General features: G+C 49.7%; 1 protein-coding gene across 5 annotated transcripts in view; it reads left to right on the top strand.

Moving 5' to 3' along the window:
* ARID4A (AT-rich interaction domain 4A) overlaps positions 1–18,470 on the top strand; it is a 244,604-nt gene that overhangs the window by 163,954 nt on the left and 62,180 nt on the right. For all 5 annotated transcript variants that reach the window (XM_075329592.1, XM_075329593.1, XM_075329591.1 and 2 more), the window contains exons 15-19: positions 10,013–10,247; positions 11,319–11,614; positions 13,203–13,397; positions 13,934–14,018; positions 14,554–14,749. In XM_075329592.1, the coding sequence (XP_075185707.1) occupies positions 10,013–10,247; positions 11,319–11,614; positions 13,203–13,397; positions 13,934–14,018; positions 14,554–14,749 (1,007 nt within the window). The remainder of the gene's footprint in view (positions 1–10,012; positions 10,248–11,318; positions 11,615–13,202; positions 13,398–13,933; positions 14,019–14,553; positions 14,750–18,470) is intronic.

The raw sequence follows: 18,470 nt of genomic DNA, 5'->3' as shown, positions 1-18,470 counted from the left end.
AGATGGTGGCAGCAAGGGAGGCAGTTCCCTTGCGCAGTTTCGTCTGCGTCCGATTCTATCGGACACCGTAAATGGGACAGGAGGTCGACGTCCCTAGACAAGAACGTCTCTTTCCCTTGCAGCAAAACCTCTCTTCAGTGGTGTCTTCTTTCCACTTCCTGGGCGAAGGAAAAATCCTTCCGGCCCCCAGCCGGGGCTGTGGTCACGACGGACGCGAGTCTGTCAGGGTGGGGAGCGGTCTTCCTCCACCACTCGGCTCAGGGAACCTGGACTCCGACAAAGTCCTCCCTTCAGATCAATGTTCTGGAGATAAGTGGATCTAGCCCTAAAGGTGTTCCAGCAATGGCTGGAGGGCAGGCAGATCCGAATTCAGTCGGACAACGCCACGGCGGTTGCGTACATCAACCACCAGGGTGGCACACGCAGTCGTCAAGCCTTCCGAGCAGTTCGGCGGATTCTGCTGTGGGCGGAAGCCACAGCCTCCACCATCTCCGCAGTTCACATCCCGGGCGTAGAAAACTGGGAAGCAGATTTTCTCAGTCACCAGGGCATGGACGCAGGGGAATGGTCTCTTCACCCGGACGTGTTCTAGAGATCTGTTGCCGCTGGGGAACGCCGGACGTCGATCTAATGGCGTCTCAGCACTACAACAAAGTCCCGGCATTCATGGCTCGGTCCAAGGATCACAGAGCTCTGGCGGCAGACGCGCTAGTTCACGACTGGTCGCAGTTTCGACTGCCTTATGTATTTCCTCCTCTGGCACTACTGCCCAGAGTGTTACGCAAGATCAGGTCAGACTGTCGCCGCGCCATCCTCGTCGCTCCAGACTGGCCGAGGTGATCGTGGTACCCGGATCTGTGGCACCTCACGGTGGGTCAAGAGTGGACACTCCCAGACCGACCAGACTTGCTGCCTCAAGGGCCATATTTCCTTCTGAATTCTGCGGCTCTAAACCTGACTGTGTGGCCCTCGAGTCCTGGCTCCTAGCGTCATCAGGGATATCTCCAGATGTCATTGCCACCATGAGACAGGCCAGGAAACCAACGTCCGCCAAGATCTATCACAGGACTTGGAGGATCTTCTTATCCTGGTGCTCTGATCAGGGTTTTACTCCCTGGCCGTTTGCCTTGCCCACTTTTCTTCTTTCCTTCAATCCGGAATGGACAAGGGCTTGTCTCTCGGCTCTCTCAAGGGACAAGTATCGGCGCTTTCCGGTTCCACCTTACAAGCGTCCGTTAACACCCTCGGATCTCAACAGGGTGCTGACGACTCTTCAGAAGCCACTTTTCGAGCCGATACGGGATCTCTCTATCTCGCCTTTCGCAAAGGGTGGCCTTCCTAGTGGCAGTCACATCACTCAGAAGAGTGTCTCAGCTAGCAGCGCTGTCATGCAAAGCCCCCTTCCTGGTGTTTCACCAGGATAGGGTGGTTCTACGTCCGGTCCCGGACTTTATCCCTAAGGTATCCCCGTTTCATCTCAATCAGGATATCGTCTTAGCCTCTTTGGGTCCGCATCCAGTTCACCAATGTGAAAAGGATTTGCATTTACTAGATCTGGTTAGAGCACTCCGGCTCTACATTTCTCGCACGGCGCCCCTGCGCCGGTCTGATGCGCTCTTGTCCTTATTGCGGGCCAGAGTAAGGGATTTCAGGTTTTCAAGTCAACCTTGGCTCGGTGGATCAAGGAACCGATTCTTGAAGCCTACCGTTCTTTTAGGCTTCCGATTCCTGCAGGGCTGAAGGCCCATTCTACCAGAGCAGTCGGTGTCCTGGGCATTGCGACACCAGGCTACGGCTCGGCAGGTGTGTCAGGCGGCTACCTGGTCGAGTCTGCACACTTTCACGAAACACTATCAGGCGCATGCCGATGATTCGGCAGATGCCAGCCTAGGTAGGCGACTCCTTCAGGCGGCAGTTGCCCACCTGTAAGAGGGGGCCGTTTTTCGGCTCTTTTTATCGAGGTATTCTTTTACCCACCCAGGGATTGCTTTTGGACATCCCAATTGTCTGGGTCTCCCAATGGAGCGACAAAGAAGGGAATTTTGTTTACTTACCGTAAATTCCTTTTCTTCTAGCTCCTATTGGGAGACCCAGCACCCGCCCCTGTTCCCTTCGGGCTGTTGTTCTTTTGTGTACACATGTTGTTCATGTTGAATTGTTCTTTTGGTTCATGGTTTCAGTTCTCCGAACATCCTTCGGATTGAATTTACCTTAGACCAATTTATAAGTTTCCTCCTTCCTGCTTTGGCACCAAAACTGATGAGCCCGTGATGCACGGGAGGGTGTATAGCAGAGGGGAGGGGTTACACTTTTTAAAGTGTAATACTTTGTGTGGCCTCCGGAGGCAGAAGCTATACACCCAATTGTCTGGGTCTCCCAATAGGAGCTAGAAAAAAAGGAATTTACGGTAAGTAAACAAAATTCCCTTCATTGTCTGCAGCGGTCAATACAGATGGGAAGGTTCTAATGTAGTAGACAACCCCTCTAAACGCTGCACGTTACATCGTATCCAAGGCTGTGTTCACACATCACGGCCGTGGTGTGTTTTTTCCAGGACTGCTTGTAAGACTGCAATTTTAGACCATTGCTTAATCCTAGAACGCATACCTGGGGCCTCGCAGGCCTGCTAGGTTACTTGTTTTCTATTTTATGCAAGATTACTTTAGTTAGAATTTTGAAACTCTAGGTATTCCTCAGGTATATATAGTTGTTAGTAATTTCCAGTTGTTCATATATTTTTATGTTATAGGCATTTCAGTTAAACAACTCTTTTTTTGGGACTACCCCATATTCACATACCTGGGGCCTTTTAGGCTATGTGCCCACGTTGCGTTCTGTCCCTGTTGAAATTTCTGCAGCGATTTGAACAGCACACATGTGCTTCAAATCGCTGCAGAAACAGTCCGTAGTGAAAAGCCGATTTCATGCGCTCTGCATGCAGCCCCTCCCATAGACAGAGCGGGGGCTGCATGTAAAGCGCACGAAAGAAGTGACATGTCACTTCTTAGAACACAGTGCTCCGCCAGCAGCCGAAGCGCTGCGTTCTAATACGCCACGTGGGCATGGATAATGCACAATCTTCATAGATTGTGCAGGGGACGCAGCACGCATGCAGTTAAGCTGCGGTGCAGATCGCAGCGTAACTGCATGCAAATACGCTACGTGGGCACATAGCCTTAGGCCTGTACTTGGTTTACATGTGATCCTCAGTCTTTTTGTCTGTACTGTTGCTAGGGAAGACTTTGTCTTTATCTTGTCTTACTTTGTCTTTGAACTTTTGATGCCTACCATGATGGAGCCAAGCAACACGAAATGCTTGCCAAGGCAAATTACGGAAGCTAAGATCCGATGTGGTATACATTTTCAGGAACATCTAGAGCCAAGAGAAAAAAAAAAGAAAGCGCTGTTATATTTGTCCAGCAAAGAAGGAAAGGAAATCTGAGCATTTCTGTACTACCTGTGGACAAAATGTCTGCAAGAAACATTCTTCTGAAAAAATATCGTGTGTATATATATATATGTATGTGTGTGTGTGTGTGTGTGTGTGTGTGTGTGTGTGTGTGTGTGTGTGTGTGTGTGTGTGTGTGTGTGTGTGTGTATATATATATATATATAATATATATATATATATATATATATATATATATACACATACACACTATACTATAAAGAAGTATATACACACATATATTTTATATATATATGTGTATATATATATATATATATATATATATATATATATATATATATATATATATATAATATATGTGTGTATATACTTCTTTATCGTTCCTTTGGGAGACCCAGACCATGGGTGTTTAGCTTCTGCCTCCGGAGGACACACAAAGTACTACACTTAAAAGTGTAGCTCCTCCCACTGAGCTTATACACCCCCTGGTAGCCAGTCCTAGCCAGTTTATCGCTTTGTGTTCAGGAGGCATAAATCCACACATGCATTCTCATCTGATTTGTTTGACTTTTGGAAAGAGTTTGAAGAAAAGCGGGTACATGTCTGGACTCCCGGCATGTCCCTTCTCACCCCACTGTGTCGGCGGTGTTGTTAAGGTTGATTTACAAGGCTGAAGCCTTACATGCCGTGCTCCTTCACCATCCCTTCTGGGCTCTGGCTTGAAGTGGGAGCCAGCACGGTCTCCATGCCTGGCAGGAGTCCGGTCTCCATCCACAGCCCCTTGAGGATTCTGTTGGACCGGAGCACTCATCCCCAGGGACATGGCCCTGCGTCTCAGCAGCTAAGTACCTGAGACGTTTATGTTGGGGGTCCCGGTTCTTTATTCTAAGGGGAGAGTATGCTGTATGTGATTGTTTTTAACTTTTCCGGCGGGTTCTCTAGCTTTTGCCCGAGAACCGCGCCGATGGTGCCTGCTTGTCGGCCTCGCCGCTTGAATTTAGGCCCCGGTTTCGCCGGAGGCCTAGTTTCGTTTTCCTGCCCTCGCATGTCACTCATGTAGAGGGACAGGTTCGGCTCCTCCCGGCGGCCGTTCTACACAGGGGAGGGACACTCCCCACTGCTGGGGCGTCCCTCCTTCCCTGCAGGTCTCTATAGCCCTCCAGTTCCCGCTCTTTTATAGGAACGCCCCCTAGTTTCTCAGGCAGAGTTCACTCTGCTCTGGGACATCCTGCATTCTGCATCTCTGCTGAGGTGCTGCGACTGGGGGACCGGGCTTCGGGATCTGGAGGGCACACAACACCGCGCTCAGCGGTCTGGTAAGCCACAGCCGGTCTCCGGTTGTGGACCTCTGTATATTCTCCCTGGGGTTCATTCTCTGCAAAGCCCCCACTCCAGCAGCATGTCTCACACAAGGAGCAAGGCTCCAAAGCTTTATTCTGCATGCACTACATGTAAGCTCCTGCTGCCTGAGCCGAGCATTTATCCACACTGTGATGGTTGCTCTAACTTGGCGGTGCCACAGCCCAGAGTCTCACCCCCAGTGGTCTCTCAGGCTGCTGCTGCACCTGTGACTGAACCCCCTGCCTGGGTAGAGTCTTTTTCTAGGTCCATATCCCAGTCATTTGCTGAGTCCATGGGACTTTTGTCCAGGACTTTGATGAATATGCATCAGCCTCCCTCACAGGGTGCCTCTAATACTCTTGACAGAGGACTCCTATCCTCTGACCTCCGTCCATCGGAGCTCACGGAGGATTCATCATCTGATCCCAGACCCCGTCCTTCTAAGAGAGGGCGCAGGGTTTCCTCCCCCTCCCCATCCCACGGCTCTGTCTCAAGAGCTGACTCTCAAGATGAGGAGGATGCCCTCACTGGGGGCTCGGAGGCTATGTATCCCATCGAGTTCTCTGAGGGTGACTCAGATCTTAGTGATTTGATTGCTTCTATTAATTCTGTGCTGGATCTCAATCCGCCAGTGTCAGAGGAGCAACTCTCTTTGGCAGAAAAACATCAGTTTACCTCGCCTAAGAGAATGAAGAGTGTGTTCTTTAACCACTCCAGTTTTCAGACCGCTGTGACCAAACCCAGGGCCTGCCCTGACAAACGCTTTCCAAAGCGTGGTTCTGATGACCGGTTTCCATTTCCACCTGAGGTGGTCAAGGAGTGGTCTCACTCCCCAAAGGTAGACCCTCCGGTGTCTAGGCTCTCAGCCCGGACCGTTGTGTCGGTGGCTGACGGCACCTCACTTAAGGATTCCACTGACCGTCAGATTGACCTTCTGGCCAAATCTGTGTATGAAGCTGCGGGGGCCGCGTTTTCCCCGACTTTTGCAGCAGTGTGGGCTCTCAAAGCCATCTCTGCTTCTCTAGAGGAGATGCATTCCCTCACCAAGGAATCTATGCCTGAGATGGTTACCTTAACTGCTCAGGCTTCAGCTTTTTCATCTTATGCCATGTCTGCCATGCTAGAGGCTGCTCACCGCACTGCGGTGGCTTCAGCTAATTCTCTTGTTATCCGCAGGATTTTGTGGCTTGGAGAGTGGAAGGCAGATGCTTCTTCCAAGAAGTTTCTTGCTGGACTCCCTTTTGTTGGTTCACGGCTGTTTGGTGAACAGCTGGATGAAATCATTAAAGAAGCTACTGGCGGGAAGAGTACTTCCATGCCACAAACCAAGACCAGGAAACCCGCCCAGGGTAGGAATCAATCGAGGTTTCGTTCCTTTCGTTCCTCCAACTGGTCATCCTCTAAGCCTTCCACCTCGTCCGCTAACTCAGCCAAGGCTCAGAAATCCAACTGGCGCCCAAAAGCGCGTCCACAGAAGACCGCAGGAGGTTCTGCCACTAAGGCAGCTTCCTCATGACTCTCGGCCCGCTCCAGCAACGTCCTTAGTCGGTGGCAGGCTCTCCCACTTTGGCGACACTTGGTTAAAGCAAGTCTCCGATCAGTGGGTGAGAGACATCATATCTCACGGCTACAGGATAGAATTCTCTTCCAGCCCTCCAAACAGATTTTTTCTCTCAACTCCCCCCTGCTCCAAGGCCGCTGCCTTCTCGCAGGCCGTGGCGTCCTTGCAGGCAAACGGAGTGATTGTCCCAGTTCCCGCTCAGGAACGGTTTAGAGGTTTTTACTCAAATCTCTTCCTAGTTCCAAAAAAGGACGGTACCTTCCGGCCCATCCTGGATCTCAAGCTTCTCAACAAGCATGTCCGGCTGCGGCATTTTCGCATGGAGTCTCTGCGATCAGTCATTGCCTCTATGACCCAAGGGGAGTTCCTGGCATCCATCGACATCAGAGATGCCTATCTACATGTGCCAATCGCAGTGTCACATCAGCGTTGGTTACGTTTTGCGATAGGAGAGGATCATTTCCAATTCGTGGCTCTCCCCTTCGGGTTAGCCACGGCCCCTCGGGTATTCACCAAGGTTATGGCGGCAGTGATTGCGGTCCTGCACCTCCCAGGGGTTAGCAGTGCTTCCTTATCTGGACGACCTTCTGGTCAAGGGTCCATCCAGCGCAGATTGTCAGCGGAGTGTTTCGCTGACTCTCGCCAACCTAGCCCAATTCGGGTGGATTGTCAATCTTCCCAAATCCACTCTGACTCCGACCCAGAGTCTCACGTACCTAGGGATGCAGTTCGAGACTTTGCCGGCACTTGTGAAGTTGCCCTTAATCAAACAGCAGTCTCTCCGGCTAGCGGTGCGCTCTCTCCTGAGGCCCCGCCGTTATTCCCTCAGGCGCCTGATGCAGGTGCTGGGTCAAATGGTGGCTTCCATGGAGGCGGTTCCCTTTGCCCAGTTCCATCTGCGTCCTCTGCAGCTGGACATTCTCCGCTGTTGGGACAAGCGTCCTTCCTCCTTACAGAGGTTAGTGGCTCTGTCGTCACGGACCAGGAGCTCTCTTCAGCGGTGGCTTCGACCCCTCTCCCTGTCCCAAGGGCGCTCCTTCCTGACTCCGTCCTGGGTGATTCTCACCACGGATGCCAGCCTATCCGGCTGGGGAGCGGTACATCTCCACCACAGAGCACAGGGCACTTGGACTCCGTCCGAGTCAGCCCTTTCAATCAATGTGCTGGAAACCAGAGCTGTGCTTCTAGCTCTCCTAGCCTTTCACCACCTGTTGGCAGGCAGGCACATTCGAGTCCAGTCAGACAACGCGACAGCGGTTGCCTACATCAATCACCAAGGCGGGACACGCAGCCGCCTGGCAATGTTGGAGGTCCAACGCATTCTTCAATGGGCGGAGGACTACAAGTCCACCATATCCGCAGTCCACATCCCTGGCGTAGAAAACCGGGAGGCAGATTATCTCAGCCGTCAGTCCGTGGACGGTGGCGAGTGGTCCCTGCACCCGGCAGTGTTTCAGTCAATCTGCCGCAAGTGGGGCACTCCGGACGTGGACCTAATGGCATCCCGTCACAACAACAAGGTTCCGGTTTACGTGGCTCGCTCCCACGATCCTCAGGCCTTCGCCGCGGACGCTCTGGTTCAAGACTGGTCCCAGTTTCGTCTGTCCTACGTGTTTCCCCCTCTAGCTCTCTTGCCCAGAGTCCTGCGCAAAATCAGAATGGAGGGCCGTCGAGTCATCCTCCTTGCACCAGACTGGCCCAGGCGAGCTTGGTATCCGGACCTGCTCCAACTGTCCGTGGAGATGCCGTGGCATCTTCCGGACCGTCTAGACCTGCTCTCGCAAGGTCTTTTTTTCCGCCCGAATTCTGCGACACTCAAATTGACGGCGTGGCTCTGGAGTCCTGGATTTTGACGGCTTCTGGTATTCCTCCTGAAGTCATCTCCACAATGACTCGGGCCCGTAAGTCTTCCTCCGTCAAGATCTATCACAGGACTTGGAAAATTTTCCTGTCCTGGTGTCGCTCTTCCGGCCATTCTCCTTGGCCATTCTCGTTGCCGACCCTTCTGTCTTTTTTTACAGTTTGGTCTGCAGCTAGGACTGTCCCTCAACTCTCTCAAGGGACAAGTCTCAGCTCTATCAGTGCTGTTCCAGCGGCGTCTCGCCCGGCTGGCTCAGGTCTGCACCTTCATGCAAGGTGCGTCTCACATCATTCCGCCTTATCGGCGGCCCTTGGATCCCTGGGACCTTAACTTGGTCCTCACAGTATTGCAGAAACCCCCCTTTGAGCCTCTTAGGGAGGTTTCTTTGTATCGTCTTTCTCAAAAGGTGGCCTTTTTAGTTGCCATAACTTCTCTCAGGAGAGTCTCTGATTTGGCTGCGCTCTCCTCGGAGTCACCTTTTTTGTTTTTTCACCAAGACAAGGTAGTTCTCCGTCCGATCCCGGACTTTCTTCCTAATGTGGTCTCTCCCTTCCACCTTAACCAGGATATTTCCTTGCCTTCCTTCTGTCCGGCCCCTGTTCATCGCTTTGAGAAACCGCTGCATACTCTAGATCTGGTGCGTGCTCTCCGGATCTATGTGTCTCGCACCGCTGCGCTTAGGCGGTGCACCTCTCTTTTTGTGCTAACCACAGGGCGGCGCAAGGGTCTCTCTGCTTCTAAGCCGACCTTGGCCCGTTGGATTAGATCGACCATTTCCGATGCCTACCAGAGTACTCAGGTGCCTCCCCCGCCGGGGATCAAGGCACACTCGACCAGAGCTGTCAGTGCCTCTTGGGCTTTTAGGCACCAGGCTACGGCTCAGCAAGTCTGTCAGGCTGCCACTTGGACTAGCCTGCATACCTTTTCAAAGCACTACCAAGTGCATGCTCATGCTTCGGCAGATGCGAGCTTGGGCAGACGCATCCTTCAGGCGGCAGTCGCCCACTTGTGAAGTTAGGCTCCGCCTACTTCTTAGTTTTTTCTGTTTATTCCCACCCAGGGACTGCTTTGGAACGTCCCAATGTCTGGGTCTCCCAAAGGAACGATAAAGAAAAAGAGAATTTTGTTACTTACCATAAATTCTTTTTCTTATAGTTCCGTATTGGGAGACCCAGCTCCCTCCCTGTTGCCTGTTGGCAATTTCCTTGTTCCGTGTGTTATCACCTGCTGTTGTCGTGGACAGAGTCTCCGGTTGTTCCGGTTCTTACTCGGTTCTACTTGTGGGTGGCTATTCTCCTTCAGCTTTTGCACTAAACTGGCTAGGACTGGCTACCAGGGGGTGTATAAGCTCAGAGGGAGGAGCTACACTTTTAAGTGTAGTACTTTGTGTGTCCTCCGGAGGCAGAAGCTAAACACCCATGGTCTGGGTCTCCCAATACGGAACTATAAGAAAATGAATTTACGGTAAGTAACAAAATTCTCTTTATATATACTCAGAATTATATAGAATGCATATATTGGGCGTTTTAAGCCAATGTAATTATTTTTTTTTTTCTTTTTGTTCTATGCACATAAATATAATGTTTTAAAATATTCACATCTCAATCTTTGAAAAGTAATTGTATTTGAGTTATTCCATGTTATTTGCACACAGGCCGAAAAGGCCCCGGGTATGTGAAAGTGTAGATTTCTGATTGCGCGTTGTAGGGTTTTCCAAAGTTGGGGCTAAGCCGCTATGGTTGTGTGTGAACACTGCCCAATAGTGTGGCTGTTAACAAATTAAATAAAAAGAAATCCAAAATTATTGCTCAACTTTTGCCTTTTTGCATTGCTCTACCAGGTATTTGTATGGGTTTGAAGAATACTGCCGTTCTGCAGAGATTCAGTTCAGGACTATTCACCATAATGACCCCAGACCAGTAGAGGAAAGCCTGACGAAGGAAGAACCCATGGAGAACAGTGAGAAGAAAGAAGCCACAGACGACCCCCCAGTCAGTGCAAATGTTAAAGAGGATGATGACACTGATTCTACCAGCGACATCGAGAAGGAAGAAACAGAAGTCAAGTCACCGAGGGTACCTACATTATTTATTTTTAAATATGTTTAAATGAATAAACTGTGCCTAATTAGGTGATAAAGGGTTTCAGGAAAACTTCTCAAGGCTATAGTTTTTTGGTTAAACAACGGTTTACTCACCCTCCCCAGGTCAAGTGCTGAGTCTCCACTGCTGGTGTTTGTTATTGTCTGCAGCTCTGACATCAAGTTGACAACACTGCAGCCAATCGGTGATCTAAGCACGTCTGCCAAACTTAGTGCTCTGATGTCAGCTCTGCAGACACTTGAAGCAGCAGTAGAAACTCTGTACTGGACCCCGGGAGGGGTGAGTAAAGCGCAGTTTTTGTGTTTACTACTAACAGAGCTATAGGAAAAACTTTTTCTGTAAGGGGGACAACCCCTTTAAGCCGGCCATAAACTGAGCAATGTTCCAGGCCAGTAATAATCAAACCATGTTTCTTTGTTAAATCCCTATGACGAAGATACTTTTTTGATATCTTGCCATACATTATGTAGGAAAAACCCCTTCGACTTTGTGGCATAGAAAATAGTTGTATCAGAACACCTACAGTGCCCCTAAATTTCGGGTCCTAGATCAGAGATATGACTTGTAGACTACAGGTAATTTTCATTTCTGTTAAAAGGATTGTCTACTATTTGGTCACGCGAGCCCCACGTCCAATCGGTGCCAGCTTCCTTCTTCCCGCCTTCGGACCAAATGAATAATCAACAGGAAGTGAGCGTAGCTGCAGCACTCACTTCCTGTTAACTCATTTGGTCCGAAGGTGGCAAGAAGGAAGCCAGCGCTGATTGTACTCGGGGCTCGCAAGATGTCACAACCCCACGTGAGCCCCGGTACAGTGAGCCCGGACACTGATGAGAGGGCGCCGGTATGGGAGGGGAGTATAGGCTTTATTATTTTACCTGGAGGAAATGTGGAATCAGAATGGGATGTCCTAGTAGTGGATAACCGTCAGATGAGCGTATAATCTGTCCGTATGCAAGCCGGGTGGCATACAGTCAGCACGCTGACCAATGGTGAAAAATCAGAGTGCATTATAAAGTTAACATGTAATATTTTTACTTTTAGGCGAGGCGAAGACTTTCCTGCAGTGCAGCTCCTGTCTTAAAAGATCCAGAAGATTGCGACAAAAGGAAGGACAACAACAAGGAAAACAAAGATGTGGAAGAGGAGTTGGACAAAAGCGAAGAGAAGAAGGAAAATGACTCGACTCCGGTACGGAGGAGCTTATCCTGCAAATCAAAAGAAAGGAGAAGCCAGAAACAAGAAGAGTCCGATCGAGAGTCTGAGGAGGAGGAGGACGAAGAGGAAGAAGGGGAGGAGGAAGAGGAGGAGGATGAGGAGGATGAGAAGCTGTGTGATGGGTGAGTCAAGCAGTTGTATCAAGGGAATGGTGGAAATGGTCACTAGATGCAAGCTGGCCAATTTATGAGCGCCAGGAAACTGGGACCGGCTCACTCATTGCTTGTGTTTCAGTAAAAATATAGTTAAAAAAAAAATGAGCCATGAATTAGAAGAGTCAAGATAGTCAATAGCCTACCATACGGCCTAAAAAAAGAAAAGCTGATCAGACTCTTACTGATTGGACGTCGCTGGCATATCCTAATTTGTAGATAACCTTCCAAGCCTCCAATTTTTTTTTTTTTTTTTTTTTTTTTTGTGCTATATTCACACCGGACATCTGAATTAATCTTAAAGGGAACCTGTAAGGTGCAATGTGCCCCCAGGACCACGATCAGTTCTGGGTGTATATTACTAATCCCTGCCTAAGGCTAGTTACACACATCTGGCTTTTCGCCGGATTCGGCGGACTCCAGTACAGTATGATACAGTACAATGGCAGCGCGGCAACTTCCTGGTCACGTGCTCCGGTCACATGACAGCATGTGACCGGAGCTTGTCGCGCTGCCATTGTACTGTATACACCGTACTGGAGTGCGCCGGATCCAGCCGGATATGTGAAACTAGCCTAACTGTCCCTGCATCTAGTAGCATAGATAAAGAGATCTTTAGAAAAAGTATTTTGAAAGATCCTTTGAAATATGCTAATGAGCGAGGGGACTAGTCCCAAGAGTGTTTAGTTCCCTTGGCTAGATGGCCCCTTAGCATGTAAGTACGTCCCTGTGGGCATGCTAACTTGCCAATGAATGCGCAGCCTCAGAGGTCCATCTCACCGCTCTCTGCTGCCACCGCGCCAGAAGCTGGATTTAGGCTCAGTGCGCATGGTTAGAAGTCCCGGCACTTCCAGTTTTGCGCACTATGAAGCTGGGTGTTATGCGTCCCGGCTTCAAACTGGTGTAGTGTGCATGGCCGAAAGTCCGGGAACATTCTGATCGTGTGCACTAAGCCAAAATCTAGCGGTGGCAGCAGAGGTGAGAGCGACCATGCCTCTGATGCTGCACATTCATTATCACACCCACAGAAGCATACCAACGGAGCCGACTTACCAAGGGAATGAACGCCCTTGTGACTAGTCCCTGCGCTCATTAGCATATCATAAAGAATCTTTATCTGTGCTAGTGTATACAGGGACGGTTAGGCAGGGATTAGCAGTATACACCCGGAACTGCTCGTGATTCTGGCTGCATATTGCACCTGACAGGTTCCCTTTAAGGACTCACTCGCTCACTTATCTGAGAAGATTGCCCCCATATAAAATAGACAAACGCAAGTTCTGCTACTTGGTCCCCATAAAGTGTGAGCAAAAAGGAATGGCAGCAGACACCTTCCCATTAGTAACGGGCGCCAAATTAATGCCAAGATCCACATTCCTCATAATAGTTTGCTTTTTTTTTTCCCCTTGGTTTCCAAATTGACATTTTAACAACTAAACGTTGTCTTTTATTAATTTTTTTTTTTATTTTTCTAACTCTTTGAATAAAAGCTATAAACTCATTTATTAATTTGTGTGACATTTTCATAACATTAACTGATCAATTTTCTCACGTGCAGAAGGGATGATACCGACAACAAAGGAGACAGCGAAGGCGACGACGACTCGGATCGAGACTGTCTCGCAGGCACCAAAGTGAAAGTGAAATACGGACGTGGAAAAACCCAGAAAATCTATGAAGCCAATATCAAAAGCACAGAGGTGGATGGAGGAGAGTTGCTATACCTGGTGCACTATTACGGCTGGAATGTAAGGTACGGCAGCACGCTGGGGTCCTGGGGACTTTTGCACTTACAATGCAGATTTGCTTATTAAAAGAATAGTTTAGGTCCTAGACTATTCTTTTAATAAGCAAATCTGAATTGTAAGACTCCAAGATTGATATTGATTAGTTATTTTTAGGACTGGTGATCAATATCAGATTGGTGTGGGGGGTTCAGTGCCTAGCACCCCAAGCATGGCGGCCATCTGGTGATGATCAGCTGGTCATCACAGGGCTGGTTCCTCACATGGGTGATCATATCACACATACATTGATGTAGTTAAATAGTAGTCCAGTTTCAACCATCGGGTGACCAGCGAGGGTCCCACCACTCACACCCCTGGGAACTAGCAGTGTGGTAGGTGATAACCTGGTGTAAGCAGAGTACCACTTTAAACAGCTTGCGGTTTATGTTATCCGGTGGATATTGGCTTAAATGAGGTTTCTTTACGGTATTTTCTTTGAATATTGAGATCTATAAAACCTATAAAAAATGAATATTGAGATGTGCAATTTATTCTCTTCCAGGTACGATGAATGGGTAAAAGCGGACAGAATTATCTGGCTTTCAGAGAAAGGTGGAACGAAAAGAAAGCAAAAGAAAAAAATAAAAGTAATTTTAAACCTTTCATTTTATGTCTGTCATTTGGTTATAATGCGATTTTGTAACTAGTCCAAATATTGTGTTTATTGTTATTCCATAAATCAATAATACACATGAAAATAAGAAACCTTGTAATATATCTTCACTTTCTCCTCCTGAGCTAATCGATCATTCTCAATTTATGGGTCAGATCGGTCTCCACTGTGTACAGATTTTCCCATTACTGAGATGGAAGGTGACAGTTGGTGCTTTTAAAATTTTATGGAGAGTGGGAACTTGAGGCCGACACTGACATTTTGCTGCAAGTTCTCATGATAGCACAGTTACAGATCTCCATAGAACTTTACAAGCACCAATTGTCATCTCCCATCTCCTTAATGGAAAAGTCTATACTCACTGAAGACACATTTTACCCGTGAATTGAGAATGAATGATCAGTCCAGGAGGAGAAAGAAGCCGATTCAGCTAACATTGAATGTAAAATTTCTCACTTTCATTTATGAAATGGACAACACAGAAAAGTAAACTTTTTTTGTTCTCTTAGAATAAAGAGGAAAATGAGGAAAAGAAGGAAGAGGAGAAACAAAAAACGAAGCGAGGACGACCTCCCTTAAAGTCGACTCTGCAGACCAATATGGCCTGTTCAATGCCCAAGACTCCAAATAGTGAGAGCAAGGCAGCTAATAAGCTTGTGAGGAACATCCTGCCCGACAATAACTTCTTGTCGAATGGACTGGAAGGTAGGCGTGCCGGCAGCCAATGAAGTTAACAAGTCCGAGTATTCGATATTGTTCATTGTTTTAATTAAATCACCTCTACAGCATTTTCTATTTTACCTCTGGAGTGTTGCTTTACGCCCAAGCCCTCTGCACCCGGTAATCGTCTTCCGGTGTTTTCACCTTTTTCTGGCTTCACTTTGGTCCCGCGGCGCATCTTCTGACTGTCCAGGTGTCAGAGGTCACTTCAATACAAGTCTAGGAGAGCCAGAAAGCGGCTCTCATAGACTTGTATTGAGTGGTGACCTTCAACGCACTCCATGAAACACTGGAGCTGCCGGGAAGTCACAAATGGCCGGAGGCTGACCGGAGTCGCAGTGATAGAAGGTGAAGCTGCCGGAGGGTGCTATATCACAGAGGGCAGGGGACTTAGATTACAAGCACCACTCCAGTAGTGCAAAAAAAAAAAAACAAAAACGGATTTTTGTGTACTCATCGTAAAATCGTTTTCTCTTAGCCATCATTGGGGGACACAGGAACATGGGTGTTATGCTGCCTATCCATAGGAGGACACTAAGTAGATGCAAAAGCATAGCTCCTCCTCTGCAGTATACACCCCCTGACCGGGCCATGCAGCCTCAGTTTTAGTACACAAGCAGTAGGAGAAAAAGCCAGTAAAAACTTACCTCAACAGAGGAACATGATAAAAAAAGAGTCATAACCAAATAAGGTACTGTGAGAACCAAGACCCAACAGGGCAACAGGGTGGGTGGTGTGTCCCCCAATGATGGCTAAGAGAAAACGATTTTACGGTGAGTACAAAAAAATCCGTTTCTTTATCGTTCCTATGGGAGACCCAGACATTGGGTGTATAGCTTCTGCCTCCGGAGGACACACAAAGTACTACACTAAAAAGTGTAGCTCCTCCCTCTGAGCATATACACCCCCTGGAGAACCAGATCTAGCCAGTTCATTGCTTTGTGTTCAGGAGGCATACATCCACACATGCATTCTCATCTTATTTTTCATTTTTGGAAAGATTTTGAAAAGCGGGTCCAAGCCTGGACCCCCGGCATGTCCCTTCTCACCCCACTGTGTCGGCGGTGTTGTTAAGGTTGATTCCAAGGCTGGAGCCTTACATGCCGCGCTCCTTCACCATCCCTCAGGCTCTGGCTTGAAGTGGGAGCCAGCACGGTTCGCCATGCTTTGCAGGAGACCGGTCTCCATCCGCAGCCCTACAGGATCCTGCTGGACGGAGCACTCATCCCCAGGGACATGGCCCTGCGTCTCAGCAAGCTAAGTACCTGAGACGTTTATATATGGCGGTCCCTGTACTTTTATTATGTGGGGAGAGTGTGCTGAGTGTTTTTTGTGACATTTCCGGCGGGTTCTCTGGCTGTCGCCTGAGAACCGCGCCGATGGTGCCTGCGCGCCGGCCGCACCGCTCAAATTTAGGCCCCGGCTTCGCCGGAGGCCTACTTTCGGTTTCACTGCCCTCGCATGTCATTCATGCAGAGGGACAGTGTGGCTCCGCCCAGCGGCCGTTCTGCACAGGGGAGAGACACTCCTCACTGAGTACATGTCTCCTCCCCTGTAAGTCTCTTTGGCCCTCCAGATCCCGCTCTCAGGGTTGGCCCCGCCCCCTCTCCTCGCTCCGGCGCCATTTTATCAGCGTTTTCTCTGCAATCAGCACTGGCTGCAGCATCCCTGCTGAGGTGCTTGGGGGTCCGGGCTTTGAGATCTGGAGGGCACACAACACCGCTCCAGCGGTCTGGTAAGCCACAACCTCTGGTTGTGGGTCTCCGTATATACTCTCTGGGGGTCACTCTGGCAAGAGCCCCCACTTCAGCAGCATGTCTCACACGAGGAGCAAGGCTCCAAAGCTATATTCAGTATGCACTGCATGTAAGCTCGTGCTGCCTGAACCGAGCACATATCCACATTGTGATGCCTGCTCTGCCCTGACAATACCTCAGCCTGGAATCCCCCCCCCCAGTGGTCTCTCCGGCTGCTCCGGCTCCTGTGGCTGAACCCCCGGCTTGGGTAGAATCCTTCTCTAGGTCAATCTCCCAGTCTTTTGCCAACTCCATGGGACAGCTGTCCCGGACTTTGCTGAACATGCATCAGCCCCCTTCACAGGGTGCCTCTGCTGCTAGGGCTCTCTCAGCGGAGCTCACAGAGGATTCATCATCTGGTCCCAGACCCCGTCCTCCTAAAAGGAGACGCAGGGTCCCCTCTCCTTCCTCGTCCCGCGGCTCTGATTCAAGAGCTGACTCGCAGGACGAGGAGGATGCCTTTACTGGGGGCTCGGAGGCTACCTCCATGTGCCCCATTGATCTGTCCGAAAGTGACTCAGATGTTAGTGATTTGATTGCGTCCATTAATTCTGTACTGGACCTCAATCCGCCAGTATCAGAGGAGCAACCCTCTCTGGCAGAAAAGCACCAGTTTACCTTGCCTAACAGGACAAGGAGTGTGTTCTTTAACCACTCCAGTTTTCAGGCCACTGTGACCAAGTCTAGGGCCTGTCCTGACAAACGCTTCCCAAAGCGTGGTTCTGATGACCGTTTTCCCTTTCCACCTGAGGTGGTCAAGGAGTGGGCTCATTCACCAAAGGTAGACCCTCCGGTGTCTAGACTCTCAGCCCGGACTGTTGTATCAGTGGCTGATGGCACCTCTCTTAAGGATTCCACTGACCGCCAGGTTGACCTTCTGGCCAAATCTGTATATGAGGCGGCAGTGGCCTCGTTCTCCCCATCTTTTGCAGCAGTGTGGGCTCTCAAAGCCATCTCTGCTTCTCTGGAAGAGATGCATTCCCTCACCAGGGAATCTATGCCCGAAATGGTTGCTTTGACTTCCCAAGCTTCAGCTTTTTCATCCTATGCCATGTCTGCCATGCTGGAGGCTTCTCACCGCACTGCAGTGGCTTCGGCTAATTCCCTCGCTATCCGCAGGATCTTGTGGCTTCGAGAGTGGAAGGCAGATGCTTCTTCAAAGAAGTACCTTGCTGGGCTCCCTTTTGCTGGATCCAGGCTATTCGGTGAACAACTGGATGAAATTATTAAGGAAGCTACTGGCGGGAAGAGTACTTCCATGCCACAAACTAAAACCAGGAAACCTGCCCAGGGTAGGAACCAGTCGAGGTTTCGTTCCTTTCGTTCCTCCAACTGGTCGTCCTCTAAGCCCTCGGCCTCGTCCACTAACTCAGCCAAGGACCAAAAATCCAACTGGCGCACAAAGGCGCGTCCACAGAAGACCGCAGGAGCTGCTGCCACTAAGGCAGCCTCCTTTTGACTATCTAGCCGCGCCAGCAACGTCCTTAGTCGGTGGCAGGCTCTCCCACTTTGGCGACGTGTAGTTTCAACACGTCTCCGATCAGTGGGTGCGGGATATCATCTCCCACGGCTACAGGATAGAATTCTCTTCCAGCCCGCCAAACAGATTTTTTCTGTCAACTCCCCCCTGCTCCAAGGCCGCCGCCTTCTCTCAGGCCGTGGCATCCTTGCAGGCCAACGGAGTAATTGTACCGGTTCCCGCCCGGGAACGGTTCAGAGGTTTCTACTCAAATCTCTTCCTAGTCCCCAAAAAGGACGGTTCCTTCCGGCCCATCCTGGATCTCAAGCTTCTCAACAAGCATGTTCAGGTGCGGCATTTTCGCATGGAGTCTCTGCGATCAGTCATTGCCTCAATGACCCAAGGGGATTTCCTGGCATCCATCGACATCAGAGATGCCTATCTGCATGTG

The sequence above is a fragment of the Anomaloglossus baeobatrachus genome, chromosome 12 (assembly GCF_048569485.1).
Source record: "Anomaloglossus baeobatrachus isolate aAnoBae1 chromosome 12, aAnoBae1.hap1, whole genome shotgun sequence".
NCBI classification, from domain to species: domain Eukaryota; kingdom Metazoa; phylum Chordata; class Amphibia; order Anura; family Aromobatidae; genus Anomaloglossus; species Anomaloglossus baeobatrachus.
This window is presented reverse-complemented; position numbering and strand designations above follow the sequence as displayed.